The following is a 24,190-nucleotide window of genomic DNA, read 5'->3' on the forward strand; positions in this document are numbered from 1 at the left end:
AGACACACTTATAAATAGACATGAGGGTGGTGTGGCTATGACTCCAGTGTGTGGCATGAGGGCAGCTGAAGGCTGCGCAGGGGCACTTTTGTGTGCACTGCAGGTGCAGGGTCGTGCGGGGGGTTGGGCAGCATGTAACCCAGGAGAAGAGGCAGCGGTGTGTCCCACAGGCAGTGATTGTGCTTGGCTGGAGGTAGTGTGGTGCTTAGCTAAGATGTGCCTTGCTATTGAGGGTTTGTCTGAAGTAAAAATTGTTAGGGGGGGGGGCACTCTTGCCGATATTGTGGCTTAATAGTGAGACCTGGGAACCTGAGATCCGTTTCTGTGTCGTTTCCATCACTTTCGTAGGTTTCGCAGATTTTCACAAATGAAAACCTTAGCGAGCATCGGTCATATATAAAAATGCTTGAGTTGCCCATTGACTTCAATGGGGTTCGTTACTCGAAACGAACTCTCGAGCATCGCGGAAAGCTCGTCCCGAGTAACGAGCACCCGAGCATTTTGGTGCTCGCTCATCTCTACTGTCCACCACTGTCGTGTCACCCGCGGGAATGAAGAACCCATCTGCCGCATGCAGCAGATGTTTTCTTCATCCCTGCAGAGAATAAAGAATTCACTGCAGCACCTGTCACAGATGTGAAAGATGCGGCAATGGAATTCTAAATCCCGGCGGGGAATAAAGAATTCCCTTACTGCAGCTGTCACAGATGACAACTGCGGTAGAGGATCCAGCTGCCGGCACCCCATAATTTTTTTTCAGGGAAGAACTTTAAATATAAGCCCTTCCCTGAAAAACAAGGAAAACAGGGGGGGGGGGGGAACACATACTCACCTTCCTTCAGCTGCCGGGACTCAGCCGCGTCCTCTCTGTGCTGTCCCCGGCTCTACAGTGAAGGTCTTGAGCAGGTGGGAAATTAAAATCCCCGCCTGCTGAAAAAGGACACGGGGATGAAGAACACATCACAGTTTAGATAGGGTAAACACATCATAGTTTAGATTTAGATAAAACGCACAGGACACAAAGGCTCCGTGAGGAACAAATGAGTGCCAATAAGGAAACCAATGTGTTCCCAGCCTTGTAAGAACCAATAGAAATAATGCCTGCCTGGCCGTATCCTAAAGCATATTGGCTTGTCCATTTACGGGACAGGGGTGAGGACCCAAGATAGAGTTAGTACTAGTAGGAGAACAGGACCAAGATGATATCAGGTCTCTGTAGATCCTAGTGTGAGGGAATTAAACCAGACAAAGAGCTCTAAGATACATATGGGGTCAGTGTGGTTAAATATAAAATCTGGGTAATTCCTGAATAAGATCGGAATCTGTATGGTCCAATAGAAAAGTTCTTATGTGGCTCAATGCGTCAGAAGCCCTTCAAAAAGATAAACCATAAATGTGTATGATATAGGAATTCTGATATGTGTCCAACTAATGAACCATAAAAATAGCCCAAAGGTACTTAGAAAAATCAGGAGAGTGCCTAGTAGGTACTAGGCCACCTAATAGATCCTAGAGATAGCTTAGGAGTTGTTTAGGATTAGGGATATTGCCTAATAGTGGTAGGGAATAGTTCCTCGGGTGGGATCTGTTTTTGTGTAAAAAATTGCATATGTCACCCTACGGGCTACATTTGCCCAAAAATATACATAGGGGGCATGGAGATAGAGACCCACATTATCCATTTGGCAAAAGAAAAAGAACCCTTTTCTGCGAGTGTATTAACAGCCGGGTTTGTTGTCAATAATAGCAATACCTAGCTAATGAAAGAGATTTGTTGTTAAGAAAACCAAAAAACAATAAAATCAGAGACCCTAGCAGCATCCCCAGCCCTGAACTAAACTATTCATTTGCTTGGTTTACTAAGTGCCTGCCAGTGTAGACCAGTATTTATGTTGTCTGTTGATACAAGCCGCACGTTTTCAGATTTTAGTGATCTATTATTACGTTACGTTTTAAAGGAGTTTAGCCTTTCTCTACTCCCCTGCGTCTGTGATTTCCTATCATGTATATCTACCTCAAGGAACAAAGTAATGAGACATACAGGATATGTAATGAAAACCTTGTCTACAAGAAATAAACTGTCCTATCTATTTGAAAGTTAACCTCCTGCCTTCTGGCCACCACTGTTAATATCTGCACTGAGGCACCACACTACGGTCCACGGGAAAGGACAATTTTTACTTTATTTTTCCTATTTTTATTATTATTTTGTCTGGCACGAGTTTCGGCCCATATGCGTACTGGCTTAATGAACTTGACAACTACTACCGGTACCTTACCCTATCCTACCTCATGGGTAGCCCTGTGGAAAAGAAACGCTCAACCAGGCAACCATTCACACTGCATTGATTTTCTTCCCCGGCAGACATCTATTCATGGCCAGCTGTCACCCCATCAAACACCCACCTCCATAGCCGAGGCCTGGCTCGGGTGCTACACAGACATACACTGAACAGGTCATTGTTCCTACCTAATGTCTGCTCATCTCACAGATAGAAGGAAACCCCACTTAAAAGATCATGCATGTATAGATAAAACAAAAAGCTAGTTCAAGCATTCGCTCTAATTCTGTTGGATATTCATCTTTTTATTATTTGTATTCCTGTCTCTATTTTTATCTTATCTATCATCTGTTATGTACATATAGCACCCATCATAGTCATTTCTGGCGAAGGGGCGGCTCCCCAAAATGCATTAAATATTTGCAGTTTTTTTTTTTTTAAACCTATAGTAAAGAAGAATCAGGTAAAACTACCGACTTGAATACCATTTCATGAGAATTGTGCCTCAATGTCCACAAATTTTCACAATTCCCTTCAACTTTTGTGCGATAATCGTTGCGTCTAGGCGTGCAGTCATCGTGCACTTTTCGTGCACTGCTCGTTGGTCCTTGAATTCAAGTCAGCCTAAAATTCATTGTGCTGCCTTTTTAGGACTGCTCGCTGAGTTCTCCGCAGGTAGTGCTGATTGTATTGTTATAGCTATTTAACCCATCAGGGAAACAATAGAGCTGAATCAGATAAGAGACCTCCAGCTATTAATGGCATTCAGGTCAAGGCTTTATTTGCGCGCTAATAAGTTACGAAGTAGCTGAGTTGCTACTTAATAGTTTATGCAAAATGATCACTCAAATCGTTGTTCGAACGTTTTTTGAGTGATCATCGCTCTTTGTAAATGGGCCTTTACGCTCTATTACAAATGGTTTGGCTTTAGTAGACAGGCAGCACCTTAGTTTTTTTCCGTTATTTCTTCCTATAAGGAAAACTATCTGTCCTGTACAACAGCAATAAAAGGATCTCCATTCCTTATTTACTGCCTTTGGATTTTTTAGGCCTATGGCTGCCATGTCTACACATCGACGTCCCATGGTTGCATTTGCAATCTAACCACCTAGATGCCATGGTTGCTATTGACTGTGGCATTTAGGGAGTTAAATGACTAGGAGTGTAGCTTTGATACTGGTCATCACAAAGAGAGACCAGCTGTCAGTCAACACAATACTCTTGTGCTAATTACTTGGGTGCTGGACCCTTGATTTAAATGTCCATTAGAGATGAGCGAGCACACTCGTCCGAGCTTGATGCTCGTTCAAGCATTAGGGTACTCAAGATGCTCGTTACTCGAGACGAACACCACCCGGTACTCGAGTCAATTGCATTTACTTCCCTGCATGTTTAGCGCCATTCTCTAGCCAATAAACATGCGGGGAAGGCATTACCACTTCCTGCTGTGATGTGCCACCCCTCCTCCCCCCCCCCCCCACAGTAGTGAGTGGATGAAGAGATAAGGTGACCGCCAAACTGGTCCCGCCCGCGGCTCGCCTCAGACACACGCTGGCAGAGGTTAGGGAAAGTGCTGCTGCTGATATAGGGAAAGTGTTAGAGTAGGATCCTGTCTTCAAGAATCCCAAAGGTCCTTGTTAAGGCTACTCTTCATAGTGTGCATTACTGTTGTGGCTGGCTGGGAGCAGTAGTGCACCATTTTTTTTAAAGCATCTCAGGCTGTGCAGGCCATTACGGCTATAGCGTTCTCAGTCTGCAGTGTATTCTACAGAGTATAGGGAAAGTGCTGCTGAGATAGGGAAAGTGTTAGAGTAGGATCCTGTCTTCAAGAACCCCTGCGGTCCTTCTTAGGGCTACTCTTTATAGTGTGTATTACTGTTGTGGCTGACTGTGGGAGCAGTAGTGCATCAATTTTTTTTTTTAAGCATCTCGGGCTGTGCAGGCCATTTCAGCTATACTGTTCTGTGTGTGCAGTGCATAAGGCAGAGTTTAGCAAAAGAGCTGCTTATATAGGGAAAGTGTTAGTGTAGGATCCTGTCTTCAAGAACCCCAACGGTCCTTCTTAGGGCTACATCTGACTGTGTGCATTATACTTGTGGCTGGCTGAGAGTAGTAGTGCATCAATTTTTGTATTACGCACCTAGGCTTGTTCCCAGCCTTTCAGTAATTGCGTTCTCAGCCTGCAGTCCTGTACAACCAGCTCTCACCCTGAAACTGCTATCTAATATTTCCTACCTACTGCGAACGACTTCAGTTATACTGTTCTGTGTCTGCAGTGCATTAGACGCAGCGTAGGGGCACAGCCACTTCTATAGGGAAAGTTATATACACTATACAGTCCTCCTGATCCTCTGTGCAAAAACCCCAAAGCTCCTTCTAAGGGCTACATCTGACCGCGTGCATTACAGTTGTGGCTGGCTGGGAGTAGTAGTGCATGAATTTTTGTATTACACATCTAGGCCTGTTCCCAGCCTTTCAGTAATAGCGTTCTCAGTCTGCATTGTATTTTGCAGAGTTTAGGGGAAAAGCTACTTATATAGGGAAAGTGTTAGAGTAGGATCCTGTCTTCAAGAACCCCAACGCTCCATCTTCAGGCTACATCTGACCATATGCATTATAGTTGCGGCTGGCTGGGAGTAGTAGTGCATCAATTTTTGTATTACACATCTAGGCCTGTTCCCAGCCTTTCAGTAATTGCATTCTCAGCCTGCACTACAACTAGCTCTCACCATGAAATTGCTCTCTAATATTTCCTAAATTCCTAGCCTACTGCAAACTACTTCAGTTATACCGTTCTGTGTCTGCAGTGCATTAGACACAGTGTTGGGGCACAGCCACTTCTATAGGGAAAGTTATATACACTATACAGTCCATATCCTCCGTGCAAGAACCTCAAAGCTCCTTCTTAGGGCTACATCTGACCATGTGCATTATAGTTGTGGCTGGCTGGGAGTAGTAGTGCATCAATTTTCATATTACACATCTAGGCCTGTTCCCAGCCTTTCAGTAATTGCATTCTCAGCCTGCAGTGCCGTATAACCAGCTCTCACCATAAATTTCTCTCTAATATTTCCTAGCCTACTGCAAACGACTTCAGTTATACCCTTTCTGTGTCTGCAGTGCATTAGACAGAGGTCTGACCGCTAAACAGTACTGTAATATTTCCTGGGCCATTGCAAAGTATTTAAGCTCTGCCGCTTTGCAGAGCGTCTCACAATACCTTTTTCCTTGGTGGGGTTGAGATAGCCGCAGTTACCAGCACTATCCACTGGCTTTAGAGTCTTCTCCCACTTCATATAGCCTCTATTATCTACAAGTCTCGGTGAGCGGTGAATTAGCCACAGTTGTCAGTGCTGTACAGTGGGGTAATTTATTTGGGCCCTGCTCTATTCTTAATCCGCCATGATGAAGAGTAGGGGTAAAGGTCGAGGACATTGACGTGGACGTCCAAGTGAGGGTGTGGGCACACGCCGAGTTCCTGGTCGTGGTGAATCACAGCCAGCGGCTGCGGGACTAGGAGAGAGGCAAGTTTCTGGGCTCCCTAGCTTCATATCACAATTTACGGGTCCGCGTGGTAGACCCTCATTACAAACAGAGCAGTGCAAGCAGGTCCTGTCGTGGATGGCAGAAAATGCATCCAGCAATGTATCGACCACCCAGTCATCTACGCAGTCCACTACTCCAAGCCTAGGGACTGCAACTCTGAATCCTCCGGCTGCTGCTCCTTCTTCCTCCCAGCCTCCTCACTCCATGAAAGTGACATATTCTGAGCAGGCAGACTCTCAGGAACTGTTCTCGGGTCCCCGCCATGAATCGGAAAAAATGGTTCCTCTCTCACCTAAGGAGTTTGTCATGACCGATGCCCAACCTTTGGAAAGTTCCCGAATGATGAGGCTGGGGACTTCCGACAACTGTCTCAAGAGCTTTTTTGTGGGTGAGGATGATGAGACACAGTTGTTTGTCAGTGAGGTAGTAGTAAGGGCAGTAAGTCCGAGGGAGGAGCGCACAGTGGATTCGGAGGAAGAGCGGCTGGACGATGAGGTGACTGACCCCACCTGGTTTGCTAAGCCTACTGAGGACAGGGCTTCAGAGGGGGAGGCAAGTGCAGCAGCAGGACAGGTTGGAAGATGCAGTGGAGTGGCCAGGGGTAGAGGCAGGGCCAGAGCGAATAATCCCCCAACTGTTTCCCAAAGCACCCCTTCGCAGCCAGTCTCCGTGCAGAGTGCTAGGTGTTCAAAGGTGTGGATGTTTTTCAATGAGAGTGCGGACGATCGATGTACTGTGGTGTGCAAACTGTGTCGCACCATGATCAGCCAGGGAGCCACCACTACCAGCCTCACCACCAGCAGCATGCGCAGGCATATGATGGCCAAGCACCCCCCAAGGTGGGACGAAGGCCATTCACCGCCTCTGGGTCACACCACTGCCTCTTTCTCTGTGCCCCAGTCTGCCACACAGATCTAATCCCCCTCCCAGGACACAGGCACAAGCCCCCCCCCCCCCCCCCCGCCTGCACCCACACCCTCACCTCCACAGTCCTCCACTCCATCCTGCAATGTCTCTCAGCGCAGCATTCAGCTGTCGCTAACACAAGTGTTGGAGCGAAAGCGCAAATATGCCACCACCCACCCGCATGCATAAGCTGCAAACATGCACATTGCCAAATTAATCAGGCTTGTGGAAACGGAGACTTTCAAAAATATGATGGCGGCAGCGGTCCTACGCTACTCGGTTCCCAGTCACCACTATTTTTCCAGGTGTGCCGCCCCCGCCCTACACCAGCACATGTCCAGCAACATAAATCGTGCCCTCACCAATGCGGTTACTGGGAAGGTCCACTGAACCACGGACACGTGGACAAGTACTGGCGGGCAGGGCCACTATATCTCCCTGACGGCACATTGTGTGAACTTGGTGGAGGCTGGGACCAAGTCAGAGCCTGGGATCGCTCACGTCCTACCCACACCCAGAATAGCGGGTCCTACCTCGGTGCTGGTATCTGCAGAGTTTTATGCCACCTCCTCCAAACCCTCCCCCTCCTCCTCCGCCACCTCTACCTCTCAATTAAGAAGTGTGAGAATGTCGGCACAGCGGTGGGCAAGTGTTAGCAAGCCGTGCTGAAACTAATCAGCTTAGGTGACAAGAGGCACACGGCCCCCGAGCTGTTGCAGGGTCTGACAGAGCAGACCAGCCTCTGGCTTTTGCCGCTGAGCCTCCAACCAGGCATGGTCGTGTGTGAAAATGGCTGTAACCTGGTAGCGGCTCTGCAGCTTGGCAGCCTCACACACGTGCCATGCCTGGCCCATGTCTTCAATCTGGTGGTTCAGCGGTTTCTGAAAAACTTCCCCCTCTTGTCTGACCTGCTCAGCAATGTGTGCCGCGTCTGCGCACATTTCCGCAAGTCCTCTACGGACGCTGCCACCCGGAGGACCCTGCAACATCGATTTCAGCTGCCAGAGCACCGACTGCTGTGCGACGTGCCCACATGCTGGAATTCTATGCTGCACATGTTGGCCTGGCTGTACGAGCAGCGTAGAGCAATAGTGGAATACCAGCTGCAACATGGGAGGCAAAGTGGTAGTCAGCCTCCGCAATTCTTTACTGAGGAGTGGGCATGGATGGCAGATATCTGCCAGGTCCTCGGAAACTTTGAGGAGTCTACCCAGATGGTGAGCGGTGATGCGGCAATCATTAGCGTTACCATCCCCCTGCTTTGCCTTCTGAGAAGTTCACTGCAAAGCATAAAGGCCGACACTTTGCGATTGGAACAGGACACGGGGATGACAATATGTAGCTTGATAGCCAAACCACTCTAATGTCTATCTCAGCGCGTTTTGGAGAAGAAGGGGGAGGGGGAGGAGGAGGAGGGGGAAGAGACAGCTGGGCACACTGCAGAGGGTACCCATGCTGCTTGCCTCTCTACTGTTCAGCGTGTATGGGCTGAAGAGGAGGAGGAGGATCCTGAAAGCCATCTTCCTAGTGAGGACAACGATGTGTTGCGTACTGGGACCCTGGCACACATCGCTGACTTTATGTTAGGCTGCCTTTCCCATGACCCTCACGTTAGACGCATTCTGGCCAACACGGATTACTGGGTGCACACCCTTCTCCATCCACGACATAAGTAGAACCTTTCCACTCTCATTCCCGAAGAGGAAAGGGGTACGAGAGTGATGCAATACCACAGGGCCCTGGTGGAAAAAGTGATGCTAAAGTTCCCATCCGACAGCGCCAGTGGCAGAAGACGCAGTTCCGAGGGCCAAGTAGCAGGGGAGGCGCGGAGATCAGGCAGCATATCCAGCGCAGGCAGGGGAACACTCTCCAAGGCCTTTGCCAGCTTTATGGCTCCCCAGCAAGACTGTGTCATCACTCTCCAGTCAAGGCTGAGTCGGAGGGAGCACTGTAAAAAGATGGTGAGGGAGTATGTAGCCGATCGTACCACTGTCCTCCGTGATGCCCCTACTCCATACAACTATTGGGTGTCAAAGCTGGACACGTGCCACGAACTTGCGCTGTACGCCCTGTAGGTGCTGGCCTACCCTGCCACTAGCGTCTTGTCAGAGAGGGTGTTTAGTGCAGCCTAGGGGAATCATCACGGATAAGCGTACTCGTCTGTGAACTGCCAGTGCCGACATGCTTACACTCATAAAGATGAACAAAGGCTGGATTTCCCCAGACTTCTCTCCACCGGCAGAAATGCATCCTCTATCACCACAAAAAAAGGGGGAATCAGCTTTGTCAATCACTCTCGGATATTATTACTCCTCCTACGCCTCCTCCTTAAACAGCATGTCATCACGCTGAACTGCCAATTTTTCTGCGGCCCAAAAGGCTCTGTTTAAAAATGCTTTAAAATTCTTTCCAAAGTTTCAAAAGTATTGATACTTTAACGGAAACCAATTTTTTTTCATAGGGCTGCCTGCGGGCTCTGTTACAAATTAAGCAACAGCAAGCTGTATCTTTAAAAAATGTTTGTGGGTTTCACCTGCCATCGCGGTTGAGCAATTTTTCAGGGGTGGACTTGTACTCTTCGTACACCAATGTTTCAGGGGTTCGCCTACACTCTTGCTACAGAATGTTACTGGGGTCCGCCTATACTCTTGGTGCACCAATGTTTCAGGGGTTTGCCTATACTCTTGCTACAGAAATGTTACAGGGGTCTGCCTATACTTTTGCTACAGAAATGGTACTGGGGTTTGCCTACACTCTTGGTACACCAATGTTTAAGGGGTTTGCCTATACTTTTACTACATAAATGTTACTGGGGTCCGCCTATGCAGTTTCTACTGAATGGTTTAAGGGGTCCGCCTATACTTTTACTATAGAAATGTTACAGGGGTCTGCCTATACTTTTACTACAGAGGTCTGCCTATACTTTTGCTACAGAAATTTTACAGGGGTCTGTCTATACTTTTACTACAGAAATGTTACAGGGGTCTGCCTATACTTTTGCTACAGAAATGTTACTGGGGTCTGCCTATACTTCTGCTACAGAAATGTTACTGGGGTCTGCCTATACTTTTGCTACAGAAATGTTACTGGGGTCCGGCTATACTCTTGGTACACCAATGTTTCATGGGTTCGCCTATACTTTTGCTGCTGAAATGTTACTGGGGTCTGCCTATGCATTTTCTACTGAATGGTTTAAGGGGTTCGCCTATACTTTTACTACAGAAATGTTACAGGGGTCTGCCTATACTCTTGTTACAGAAATGTTACAGGGGTCTGCCTATACTTTTACTACATAAATGTTATAAGGGTCTGCTCCTAACTTTGCTACAGAAATGTTACTGGGGTCCGCCTACACTCTTGCTACAGAAATGTTACTGGGGTCTGCCTGTACTTTTGCTACAGAAATGTTACTGGGGTCCGCCTGTACTCTTGGTACACCAATGTATTAGGGGTACGCCTATACTCTTGCTGCAGAAATGTTACAGGTCTCTGCCTATGCTGTCGGTGCACAAAGAATTCCCATCACGGTGATTTACCTGTCTGGCACAAATACACTGATTGACTAGGGCAGAAATGTGGGCCAAGGCCGAGGTCCTTGGCGGGGTGAAACTCTGCCATGTTTGGGCACTCTGATTTCTACCTTTGTAATACCATCTTTGTGCACTGACAGCATAGGCGAGCCCAAGGAACTCAAAGACTTCCCCTTGTTGTGTTGAGCTATCTGACACCTACACAGAATGAATAGTGTGTGGACACATGGATTTCCCATTGCTATGTAACTCACGGCACCTTTGGTCACAGAAGGTGGAGGCTGGGACCGAGTCTGACCCAGGGCCCGCTCACGTACTTCCTACACAGACTATTGCGGGTCCTATCTCGGTCATGGTTTCTTGGCCTTGTTATGCCACCTCCTTCTCCTGCTTGGGGTCTGAGGATCAATGCTGGGAAACATGTATTTTCTATCATATTACTTGAGACACTGGTTTGGGCCAAACAAAAGGAGCGTTACTGCATTAATGAGACGTTCACAGCTGCACTAGGATCCGAGTCCGCTTTATACCCATGATTACTGAGGGTGTAAGCCGAGGTTGAGTTCCTTGGCAGGGTAAAATTGCCTTGTTTGGGTGCTCTGATTTCTTTATGTGTAATACTTTCCTTGGGTTCTTTGGGCTCGTCTATGCTGTGGGTGCACAACGACTTCCCATTGCGTTGTTTTACCTGTCTGACACAAACACCCTGACTGACTAGGGCAGAAATGTGGGCCAAGGCCGAGGCCCTTAGCAGGGTGAAACTCTGCCATGTTTGGGCACTCTGATTTCCTCATGTGTAATACCATGCTTGAGTTCCTTGGGCTTGCCTATGCTGTGAGTGCACAAAGACTTCCCATAGTGGTGTTTTACCTATCTGGCACAAAAACACTGACTGACTAGGGTAGAAATATGGTCCGAGGCCGAGGCCTTTGGCGGGGTGAAACTCTGCCATGTTTGGGCACACTGATTTCTTCTTGTGTAGTACCATCTTTGTGCACCGACAGCATAGGCAAGCCCAAGGAACTCAAAGACTTCCCATTGCGGTGTTGAGCTATCTAACACCTACACAGAATGAATTGTGTAGGGACACATGGATTTCCCATTGCTATGCAACTCACGGCACCTTGGGTCACACAAGGAGGAGGCTGGGACCGAGCCTGACCCTGGGCCTGCTCACGTGCTTCCCACATAGAGTATTGCTGCATTGTGGGGATGTGTAGAAGTGCTGGCACCTGAGTCCCCTTTATGCCCACGTTTGCAGCTCCTGACAATTTTGTGACGGAGGTAGCACAGGATTGGAATGATGATCATACGTCAATTTATCATCCATTCTTAACAGCATTGTGGGCTATCGCCCACACTTCAAAGAGGGTCGCTGCCTGGCTCTGCCAACCCTCTGCAGTGTGTACCTCCGGTTCCTCCTCATCCAGTACGCACTTATAAATAGACATGAGGGTGGTGTGGCTATGAAGCGAGCATGTGGCAAGAGGGCAGCTGAGCGCTGTTAACGAAAACATTTGTGTGCGCTCTGGACGCAGGATCATGCGGGGGGGGGGGGGGGTTGGACAGCAATGCCAGCATGTAACCCAGGAGAAGAGGCAGCGGTGTCACCCGCAGGCAGTGATTCTCCTTGGTTGCAGGTAGTGTGGTGCTTAGCTAAGATGTGCCAGCGCGTGTGCCTTGCTAATGAGGGTTTGTCCGAAGTAAATTGTTAGTGGGGTGAAGCCAGACTCTTGCCCCCATTTTGGCTTAATAGTGGGACCTGGGAGCCTGAGATGCAGCCATGCATGCTGCCCCTGCCCTTCCCTATCCATTTCTGTGGTGTTTCCATGACTTTCTGATGTTTTCTGGTGTTTGACAAGTCATGACCTATGCTGAGCATCGGTCCCATACAAAAATGCTCGAGTCGCCCATTGACTTCAATGAAGTTTGTTACTTGAAACAAGCTCTCAAGCATTATGAAAAGTTTGACTCGAGCAAAGAGCACCCGAGCATTTTGGTGCTCCCTCATCTCTAATGTCCATCATAAAGGCCTAAGATGTGCCAGTGCAGCGCCTGAGCTGTGGGTCTCAGCCTAGGAGAAAGCAGGGATTAGAGTAGGGCCTTGTCACTGTGGCACTACCGTCTCCCACTCAAAGGGTAACCAGAGAACGAGCCCCAGGGGCCGAGGGCAAGCTATTAAAAGGGTTTGGTTGCTTACTTGATTCCATACACACAGGCAGTCATGAAAACATGCCATTGCCGGGAACAGTCGACAATAGGAACTTTACTTGAAGATACTTGCATCAGTTACAAGACTTTGGATGAAAAATAAGTGTAGGTGGAAAACTGTGATGAGGACAGGGAGGCAGACATAGAATGACACCGGCCCCACAGTCTACGTTATCTGTGCAGCACCACTCCTGGACAGGATACTCCATAGGAGAAACATGAACTCTCTACCAGTCACTCACATGACTTGTAGTACTGGAACTCTGCACAGCTGACTTCTGATTCAAACACACATTTGGGTAGGGGTCCTAGGGAAAGACTTCTAGGCAACCTCTTCTCTTCATCCATCTTCACCACATGCAGGTTGAAGGTACATGCATGTGGGCCACACTCCAACGGCACACTCTGTACAGCTCCAAAAAGCCAAAAAAACAAATGCCAAAAGCTGAAAAGCTCCAATCATGCATCTTGCACACACATTTATATGACAAGGTCACATGACTTACAAGTTGCATTTCCAGACATAACCCAGACAGTAACCCATTCAGTGCTGCAGCTAGGCAATACACTTCATATTCATGCAGCATAAAACACACTGATTATATACATAAGCATTAGACTACATAGATCATGTAGAAAATAAGCCCTACCCTGATTTGGGGGGTACCTACCCTGGTTCTGGGAGGCTTGAAATATAAGCCCTACCCTGAAAATAAGCCCTAGATACATTACATAAAAAAGGAATACATTACCTCACAGGCTTGGTCCAGGTCCCTCCCGCTGCCCTCTGAAGCTCTGATGCACTTCTTGCAGTCCTAGGACGCCCACAGAACATCTCTTCCTGGTTATGGGATTTATAAATCCAACCTCCAGGAAGCTATTGGTGGCTGTGATTTGTTCATTGAGAGCTGCATTGATTAGTCGAGCAGCGGTCGAAGGACCAATAACAGCCATCACATTGTGTAGGCGGGAATTATAAATTGGCCAATCAATGCCACAGCTCAGTGCATTGGAGCTCTGGAGAGCAGTGGGAGGGACTTAGACCTATAAGTATATTAAGACATACCCGAAAATAAGACCTAGCTCCTCTTTTGGGGCAAAAATTAATATAAGACAGGGTCTTCATTTTGGGAAAGCACGGTATAACAGGAGGCCACTTTGTAATTTTTTTTCAGGGCTACTTTGGGTTCCCAATTCCAGGCTGGCTGCAATATTGACAGAAACCCTTTAACCCCTTGAGTGGCACGCCCGGAAATTTTCCGGGACGAGCTCCACTGCCCATAGCAATATAGCCCTGGAGATTTCCGGGCTATGTTTCACTATGGGACCTGCAGAGCACACGTCTATAAGCTGTGGCATTTTGCTTTGCCTGTACAGACCCACACAGAATAGTGCAGGACCCTGAAAAACAGAAACAAGAAGATATTACCGATCTGCCGGAAATCTACCGCTTGTATTTTCAAACTTCTGCACTGCTTTATTTACAGGTTGCCATGGAGACCATCGGCTTGTCAGAAGCCAGCCGATGGTCTCTATGGCAGGGAGAGCAGGTGATTGGCTGTCAGAGGATAGCCAGGCACCAGCTCTTTCACAGCAGAGAATGGGGAAAACCTCTGATCTCTGCTGTGTGAACCCTTTACATGCCGCGATCTATGAGACTGCAGCACGTAAAGGGCTGACAGAAGGAGGGGGCTCCCTCTGTCAGAGGATAGCCGGGCACTCGCTATTACACTGCAGAGAATGGAGAAAACCTCCAATCTCTGCTGTTAACCCTTTACATGCAGCGGTCTATGCGACTGCAGCATGTAAAGGGCTGTCACCATCAGACCCCCAGAATGTGATCAGGGGGTCCTGATGGGTCTCTGTGGAAGTCCCCTAAAGGGACAAAAAAAAAATTTAAAAAGTAAAAAAAAATATTAAAAAAATAAAAACAATTTTCTCCCTTTTTTTTTGTATAAAATTAAAAGCAAAATTACACATGTGGTATCCCTGCGTCATAATGACCCAGAGAAGGAAGTTAGTACTGAGGTATTGCAAAAGAGCAGTAGATGAATGATCATTTGGTTATCATAACTTTAAAGGTGTCTGCTTTAGCAGACGTACTGAAACAACTGCCTACAATGCTCGTTGGAATGTCTTTTACTTAGTTGGTAGCAGGAATATCTTTGCTAACAGTTAGATTCAATTCTTTACATGCACAGTACAATTTAGATTAGCTTCTGCTGTGGTGCTTCACTCAGACTGCACTACAATATCCACTTGTCACTCACAATTCAGTTCTGTAAGTGATACCTGGAAGGACGCATGCAGAGACGATTCATCAGCACGATACCACTTACAAAAAATATATATATTATGCATATAGAGCCTCGTGTGGCGTAGAGTGTAAGCTCTCACTCACGACCTGAAGGTTGCAAGTTCAATCCCCGAATGGTTAGGGTAGTCGACTCAGCCTTCCATCCTTCCGAGGTCGGTAAAATGAGCACCCAGCTTGGTGGGGGGTAATGGATAAAAAAAATTACCTGAAAGCACTGCATAATAAGTTGGCACTATACAAATAACAAGATTTATGTATATGAAAAATATGCTTTATGCAACCACATGACAACTTTGCACTGGGGTGTAACAGGGACTCTGGTTCTGGGACAATACACATTGTGATAGTAGCCCCCACAACACTGGCTCTAAGCCAGATTGGTTTAGATTAATAACAAATCCATAATCAATGCCTTAACAAGTACAGTATTTCACTAGACGTAAGTGTCTATTATGTCTTAGTGAATTACTCAGCAATAGTCATAAAACTTCTTAGAATTATTTATGCAAGCAATATATGCCTATAACTATTTATCATCTATGGAGTAACAAAACCAACTATGGCTATAATAAAAGGAACAAGTAAGGGAGAACTGAAGAAGATATAAAAATTTTAAAACACTGTAACTTTCACTATAACTTATGTTCTCTAAATGGAGACGACCGACTCACCAGCTGTTTTATGCCACTAAACATATTTCTGTCATTTACCTGGAATTGATAGGATGCGTCTGTTCTAGACCGGTTGTCTTGGGAATAGTATATTTGATGTAGAGCGTTGACCATAATGAGCACTGCATTAAATACTGGGTCATAAATTGTATCATGCAAGTAATTCCAGGTATCCTTAATCCGCTCCCGTCCTGTGCAGTTGTGTAGGGATATCTCATAAATCTTTTCATACAATGTATCTTTTTCTTTTTTTCCTGACGCACAGTGGAATATTGTCATCCACAGGTTCTCAAGTAACAGGTCTTCCGGATAGTTTAAAGGATAGAAGCCATCAATGAAATGCTTTAGTTTTGCATTGTGTTTTGAGAATGTTTTCAGGGACAAGCTTCCATTGAAGATCTCTGGATACTTCTCAATGAGAACAATATTTGGTCCCCAGGAAGGAGTGAAGATCATGGTCACATGACTGAGCCATTTACTTATAGGAGATTCGAATATCTGATCATGGTAGGTTCCACAAAGTATAATCACTTTAACAGGAATATTTTTTATTACCTCAATGACCTTTTGATAATTAGTGTTCATACTCTGAAAAGCTTTAATCATATCTGTAAGTATAAAAGCTACACAAATCTTATGGTATGATAGGAATTGCATTAATAAGGTGGATTCTCTCTCTCCGCTCTCGTTATCAGACGTGATAATTCCAACCCAATTCCATCTAAAGTGTTTCAGGAGTAAACATAAATGCTCATAAATTTTATAATCTCCTGGAACTGTCCGGAAAAAATGTGGGAAAAGATGTCTGTCACCCAAGATGGTGTCTGTTGCTCCATAGCTGATCTGTAAAAGAAAAAAATGTCAACGTGCATTGGAGGAAAAAAGCGGAGGAGAATGAGCTTCCATAGAGATGAGGAGACAGCCGACAAAAATGTCATATAATATTAATCTTTATTTATTGCCAACATGTTCACCAACACAGAAAGGGGTTCTTTACTGTAAGGGCGCCCACCCACTGGCGTTTGCGATTTTCGTGCGTGAAAAACGCTGCGTTTTCGCGGCGTTTTTCCCGCGTTTTTCGCAGCGTTTTTTGCCGCGTTTTCGTGGCTTTTCCGTTAATTTCCATTGACTTTCATGGGTGCATTAGGAGAAAAATAAGGACACATATGCAACTGACAGTTCCTATGTTAAAAAACGCAACGCAACGCAAAACGCCAGTGGACAGGAGCACATTCAATTCTAATTGCTCTGCAGGAAAAACGCAAAACGCAAAGAAAAAAAAATCGCCAGTGGGTGGGCGCCCTTAAGAGCAGTTAGACTGTGGAACTCTCTGCCTGAGGATGTGGTGATGGCAAAATCCATAGAGGAGTTTAAAAGGGGACTTGATGTCTTTCTGTAGAGGAAGGATATTATAGGTTATAAATCTTAGGTTAACTGTTAGTCTGTGTACACAGCAGGTAGGAAATATTAGGGTTGATCCAGGGAACAGTCTGATTGCCATTAGGGAGTCGGGAAGGAGTTTTTCCCCCAAAAGGGCTAATTGGCTTTTGCTCTTGGGGTTTTTTTGCCTTTCTCTGGATCAACAACACAGTAGGATAGACAGGCTGGACTAGATGGACATTGTCTTCATTCGGCCTTACAAACTATGTTACTATGCAGCACTTTACAATTAAGAAGGTACATGTAATCAGACCTTACCTAATAATAAACTAATAAACAATTCAAACATTAGGAGTGAGGTCGCTGCTCACAAGAGCTTACGATCTATGAGGAAATAGAAATTACACCAAGGTAAAAAATGCTTTTCCTGTCCAATGGTCGGCCACCTTTTATATAGGTAAGGTAGTATACATAAAGCGGTCGATACCTTTGTATGTACAGCTATGGGGTATATTAGGGTGTACAGGGTGTAGGGGATACTGACGGATGACTGGAATAATGTAGAAGAGGGGTAAATGGAATGTAATAGGAGGGCCTAAAAAGATGTGTTATAGGGCATGTTTAAACGTGAATATTGCTAGTTATCCTGATTGTTCAGAGTAACACATTCATGAGAAGTGCTACAGCATATAAAAAGTCTTGTAGACTGGAGTGCGAGATTTGGATTTGGGAGAATATTAGTTTTAGATCATTGGCAAAACAGAGAGCATGAGTATGGTGGTATACACAGATGAGCGCGGAGATATAGGGTGGTGCAGCACTGTGTAGAGATTTATAGATGAGAGTAGTGAGTTTAAATTGCATTCTATAGTGTATGGACAACCAGTACAGAGACTGGCGAAGGGCAGAGGTATTGGTTCAGTGACTGGCATAGGGTGGAGGCATGGGTGTAGTGACTGACCCAAGGTGAAGGCAGCAGTGCAGTGATTGGTTCAGGATGGAAGCATCAGTGACTGACACAGGGTTGAGGCAGAAGTGTAGTGAATGGCACAGGGTGGAGATATCCATAAAGTGACTGGCACAGGGTAGAGGCACTGGTGTTGGATAGAAATATTACCTGGCTGTTGCATTCTGGAAGAATTGTAGAGGAGAGAATTTAGCGAAGGAAAAAACAATCAGTAGAGTTATAGGAGTCAGGATAAGTATGGCTCAGGTCAGAGGCGTATCATAAAGCTTCCCAGCCCCAATACAAATTCTGTAATAGGGCGCCCCAAGTATAATTCTTTATTCATAGTACTAGGCTCCCTATATGGAGAAAAGAGACCTGATGGGCCCCCTAAGGCTCCTGGGTCTGGGTGCAACCGCATTCTCTGCACCCTCTATAGTTATGCCACTGGCTCAGGTCAAGAATAAGATGTTTTGATATTTCCACAGTAAGGAAAGGGCGGATTCTGGAGATGTTTGTGAAGTGCAGGTGACATAAGCAAGCACGAGATTTACAATAGTGAGCAAATGAAAGATCCGAGTCAAATATGACCTCAAGACCATAGCCATGCTTCCGAGGAGTTATGGTGGCATCACATTGAGATGGAAATATCGGGTTTAGGTAGATTAGTGGATGACGGACACACAAAAAGTTCAGCTTTTGAAAGATTCAGTTTCAGGCAGAGAGAAGACATGGGGTGATTTATTTGAACTGTCATTTCATATTTGGTCATATTTTTTCAATATTATCAGATACAGCAAGGAAAAGAAGAAAAACACTCCCTAAATATCACATCGGATTTTTTACTTAGACAGGTCACACCAACTACCTGTCAGGACCGGTGACTCACGGAGCCTCCGTGCCCATATCGCCGGCTGCATTACCTGGACTACAGCGGTGTGGTGCAGGGGAGCCCCGATTCTCGTGACCTCCTCTGGCCACCAGAATCCTACTCGCCTGTCAGGCGAGTTACTAAGGGTTACTAAGGATGCGGTAAGGACGCGGCGGGTGCTACCCCGCACCACGTCTTCATCACCATGACGTCCAGGCATGCATTCTTAGTCTCACTCTCTACAGCTAGGCTGCGGGTGGTTTCTCCAGTGCCTTGGTGATTTACCTGCTGCTGTCAGGCTCCCCGCCCCAGTCAGCTGTTAGTGCGGGAGTTTTGACAGCATTTAAACACCTCTGTTTCCTTCCAGCATTGCCAGTGGTAGTTTGGTCTCCTGCTACACTCACGGCCTTGTACTTGCCTGAGTCTCTGTTTTGACATATTGCTTCTAACCCTAACTTCGCCTTTGCCTGATCCCTGGTACTTCGTATTATCCTGTTGCTAACCCGGACTTCCTGACTTGCCTCTTTGTTTGTTTGTCTCTGTTTCTGTTTGTAAGTCTGACCCCTTGCCCCACTTCCATAGTGAGTATAGGAACCGTCGCCCAGTTGTCGCCCTGGCACCGAGCCCAGGGGGGAAAGTAGGTAGGGAAAGGGGTTGCGTGCAGCTGTTAGGGACTACCAGTACCGGACCCCAGTGACACTACCAGCTATAAAATACAACACACCAGATTAATTCCCTCACTGAAGACAGGCGTTTGCACAAAATGACCAAATCAGTATATGTAACCGTATTTCATGTCTATTATCAATTTTTATCTACATGCAACTCAAATAAAGTTACCCACAACTCAACTTCTTTCACCATATTCACTGCCTCTGTCTTCTTTTTAGCTGATGTTTACTTTTAAACTTTCCACCCCTCCAATGGATTCCATCCACATCAGTCCCTCTTCTCCTTTTATCATCTATGTAGAGCTCACATGCACTATTGAAGTTCTCAAATCACCTAAATACATCTTTTTCTATTGTGCAAATCATAAAATGCTCTCATATATCATTAAAACATATCTCTCTCTCTCTCTATTCTCCTGCTATCAGCTCATTCAGTGTATCATTTGCTTTGTTTTACTTCTTGTACTTTTCTTCTTTCTGTTGGGGTTCTTCAGGGCTCAATTCTGAGTCCTCTTCTCTCTTCCATCTAAACAGCCCCTATTCAACAAACTATTTACAGATGTGGCTTTCATTACCATCTCTACACTGATAGCTGAAGAAGGTGAATAAACAGTGCTCTGAGCAAGACATTTCAATTCTTCATAAGGAACTTTTCTGGGAAACACATTTCAGTGCCGTATCGGCACCTTCATCTAACCTTTGACAATAAAGAAAAAGCAGCGAGGAGATTCAAAAGACACAGGCAAAAACAGCGGTTGATGTTAGCTTGGTCCCTTTAAAATGATCCTTATTATATGTAAACTTAGCTCTCTTTACTCACCGTTGGATATTTATACACTGCCAGTAGTCGGGATATGGGTATGGTAGTGATTGAACCCTGGTCCCCAATAAACCCGGCTAATCTCTGATCCTTTCTGCAGGAGTAATTAGGGATGATCACCCCAGGTCCAGATAACACCTGTAATACATTTTTTATCGCCTTACGAGGATATGAACACGAGTCATAAATGTGATATCCAAGAGTCATGTTTGGTAAAAGTGTTGGGTCTTTGTTCAGTTGGTCAATAGCAAAAAGAAAAATTTGAAGATTTCTGTAGAACTGATGCAGCGGCCTGTCAGAGAAAAACGACTAGTTGTAAATGAAATACAGTATATAGTATATATTACATGTGTACTGTACAATTGCTGATAATATAGTTTTATTACAGTATATTACAAGCACTTGGTTATTATCAAAGGTGGAACTTGGATGTTTTGGGTTCTCAATGCAAAATTTGTATCATAGCTTCCCACATTCCATATACCATAGGTAATACTGGCATGTTCTTATCTGGCATTAGGACTATTGGGCCCTCTTAGGCATCAAGGCCTGGGTGTTACTGCTACCTCTGCTCCCCCATTAGTTATTGTATATTCACAGCTGTATTAAATGTTTCAATCTATAATGAATGGACAACACATCGGTTGTATAACTGACTGACCTGACTGTGGGCTATTCCAAAGGCTAACTAATAGGTCCCTGGTCTTCATAATTTAAACCATTTTTAGAAGGATCAGGTCTTTACTGTAGGAAACTCCTTGGGTTTTAGCTGAGGACTAGTCTCAGTTCAGTGACAGCTGAACCAGGTGGGTCAAAAGGAACTGGAACGTGGCATCAAGGGGTCAGGCTAGCATGGAGTCAAATATGAAATCAGCCTCAGGACAGGCGGAGTTTATGCAATATGATAAACCAGGCTGGAGGTTAAATAGGTGGAAATCTGGCAAAACATAGCCAGTATACAGGCTGAGGTCAGCGCAGGCAGCATTCCTGAAAGCTGGGTATACGGACTGAGGCTTCTTTCACACGAGCGCATATCAGCTGGCCGTTTTCACAGCTGGCCGATATATGCTACATTGGGGGTGAAAAAACTGGTGAACGGGTGCACAAATAAAACGTTAGTGCTCCCATTCATATGGCCTGGTGAGGTCTAGGCCATCGCCCATTTCCCCTTCAACCCCATCGCAGGCTTACCTATCTTCCTCCCCACTTGGTCTGCGCAATGGGAGGGGCAGGGCAGAGCTAAGTGCCAGTCAGCCCCGCCTCCTCATCCTGATGGCTATGAACAAGGGGCAGGAACAAGGTGGGCGCTTAGCTCCGCCCATGTCTTGTCCCTTGCCCATAGCCATCAATAGGAGAAGTGCTTAGCTCTGCCCCCATCCCCTCCCATTGCAGAGACCGAGCAAGGAGGAGAGGTAAGCCTGCACGGGGAAAGGGAGGAGAACAGAGGGAGGTAGTTTAGCAGCCACGCTGCTAAACTATTTCCACCTATGGCCACTGCCATGGGCTCCCATAGGAGCCCATGCAGCGGCCAAACATATTCTGGCCAAAACATAGTTCCAGCACTATGTTTTGGGCTCAGCGTAAAAACACCCGGTGCTATATTGGCCGGCCAGGCGTTTTTACGTCTTGCAAATGCATCCATGTGATCTGATGCATTGGAATCCAATGCATCAGATCACAGCGCATATCGGCCAGCCGTGAAATGGCCGGCTAATATGCGCTCATGTGAAAGAAGCCTAAGGGTCAGAAATGGAAAGCAAGCAGAATAAAGCAGACACCTTTTTGAAACACTAGGAATCGTATTGCTGAGGCACCTTTCATGCCTTAAGTAACCCAGGAAGGGTTTGGTTAGGCAGGGGATAGGCAAGCTGGGTATAGAATAAAAGAAAAAAGAAAAACATAATTGGTATCACCTCGTCTAAAAAAGCCCAAACTATCCAAGTATCGCATTTTTTTATCTCATACGGTGAACGCTGTAAAACAAAATGTCAGAATTGTGTTTTTTCAGTTACCTGTCTCCCAATAAAATTGAATAAAAAGTTATCAAAAAGTAATATGTACCAAAAATGCTAATAATAAAACTACAGCTACCCCGCAAGAAACAAGTCCTCACACGACCTCATCGACATAAAAATAAAAAAGTTAGGCTCTGAATATAACGACAAAAAGCTCAATTTTAAAAAATATTAATATTTTAAATTTTTTAATAGTATTAAAACATAAAAAACATCAATAGGCATAATAAGAAAATAATGGAACTGATCAGTAGAATGAAGTTATCATCGCATTGTTACCGCACCATGAACACTGCAAAAGCAAAATCCCCTGAAAATGGCGCACTTGTGTTTTTTTCCACCATTCTGCCCCGCTTAAAAAATTTTTAAAAGCTTTTCAATACATTATATGGTACTTTTAATGATACGGTAAAAAATACAACTTATGGTGTGCCTTTTTGATGCAAATTACAGATCTAACAAAGTTTAACTTGACAATTAACACAGTAAATAAACTGCAGAGCAGAACATTTTCTTGTTTTTCAAAATATTTTCAATGGATTTTGGCAAAATTACATAACTTGTTCCAGCAAGTTATCAGCGTTAGATTACATTTTGCTACATCTGTATTGGTGCATCAGTATGATATCCATGAGGAAGCATACAGAAGAGATAAATGATTACATACCTTTTTTTGCAATTTACACAATATTTACTCATTTCTACATTTGTACCTTTTAAGACACTGCTGATAAATCTTGTCCTCTATGATTTGCTTCAAAAACCTTGTGAAGAGCTCAGCGCTGCACCTCTCTATAGTACAGTGTATCACATTTACTTACTTGGCACAAAACATGGATCTGATAAATGGATTTTCTGGTATTGAATTTTGCCCAATCAAGCAGTGGACAGAGAATATCCCTCCGATGATGATGTCACCATCCTGCACATATTCATAGTCCTCATAGGCCGGGACAATTTGCAGGTTACAAGCTGATGATGGATTCTTGGTTCCAGAGCTGCAAGGTGTCACACACAGCAGTAGAATCAGCAGCACAAGTAGTAGCATTGCCAATGAATCAAGAGGTCCTGTAAATGTGGAGATTCTGTCAGCAGAGAAGTACCACAGGTTCTGTAGACTCCACAGTGACTGTCAGTGTTAGGAGCCTCAAACTGAATTGTCAGACATCTTATATAGCATTCAGCAACATAGAGATCTGATATTAGCTTCCACAGACAACAACTGTGTCTATTCTTATTGTATGTAATGTCTGGAGGAAAAGCTCAAAAATACATTTCTCATTTTCTTTTTATCACTCTATTTTTTTCAGATATAAAGATGATTAAAATGTAGACAATGTACAAATAGCATGCATCAGTAATGCAAGAGTGTTGTGTGCTGTGTTGGTCATGGAATGGTTGTGCTCACTAGCACACCATTTGGTCAGGTTTAGTATTGCAAGTAAAACCAATTGAGAGATGAGTTGTTTGCGTTCACAAGATCCCATTTCGATGGATTTTTTTTTATCACACCATTCTTGGTATACTGTCCATACTGTTCCACAAGAAAGACCACAAGGTTGGTAGTAAAATGCTGGCCCTGGCTAGTCTGACACCGACGACCAGGCCTCATGGGAAGATGCTCATATCACTGGATTTTGCCAGGATCAGTGGACACAGCCTAGATGTGATAGCTGAGGGAGGGAACAGGAGAGCAGTCAGGCAGTCTGTATCAGGGCAGCTGGCACACTTTAGCACAAGGAACAAGCCAGAGGTCACGTCATGGAGAACAGGTTCATGGCAGTAATTCAGAATAGAGCTCAGGGCTGGCAGGGGAAAATTGGTTGAAAATTAGTTACACAGAGAAGAAAAAACTGTTTAAAACCATTAAAAACCAAGAAAGGTAACACATGCAATTTTTTACATTTTTTTTATACAATGCAGTATCAAAAGTGAGTCATTTTCAATTATAACATGACCTTTATAGATATTTAAAACAATTATTGTCAGTCCATGTGTCACATCCGCCAATCACACCTCACCAT

General features: G+C 45.2%; 1 protein-coding gene across 1 annotated transcript in view; it reads right to left on the bottom strand.

The window, feature by feature from the left end:
* Positions 1-24,190, bottom strand: part of LOC136581802 (vomeronasal type-2 receptor 26-like) — a 42,834-nt gene that overhangs the window by 11,707 nt on the left and 6,937 nt on the right. The window contains exon 2 of the mRNA XM_066582425.1: positions 15,503-16,306. Coding sequence (XP_066438522.1) covers positions 15,503-16,306 — 804 coding nt within the window. The remainder of the gene's footprint in view (positions 1-15,502; positions 16,307-24,190) is intronic.

Source organism: Eleutherodactylus coqui, chromosome 11 (assembly GCF_035609145.1).
Source record: "Eleutherodactylus coqui strain aEleCoq1 chromosome 11, aEleCoq1.hap1, whole genome shotgun sequence".
Classification (NCBI taxonomy): domain Eukaryota; kingdom Metazoa; phylum Chordata; class Amphibia; order Anura; family Eleutherodactylidae; genus Eleutherodactylus; species Eleutherodactylus coqui.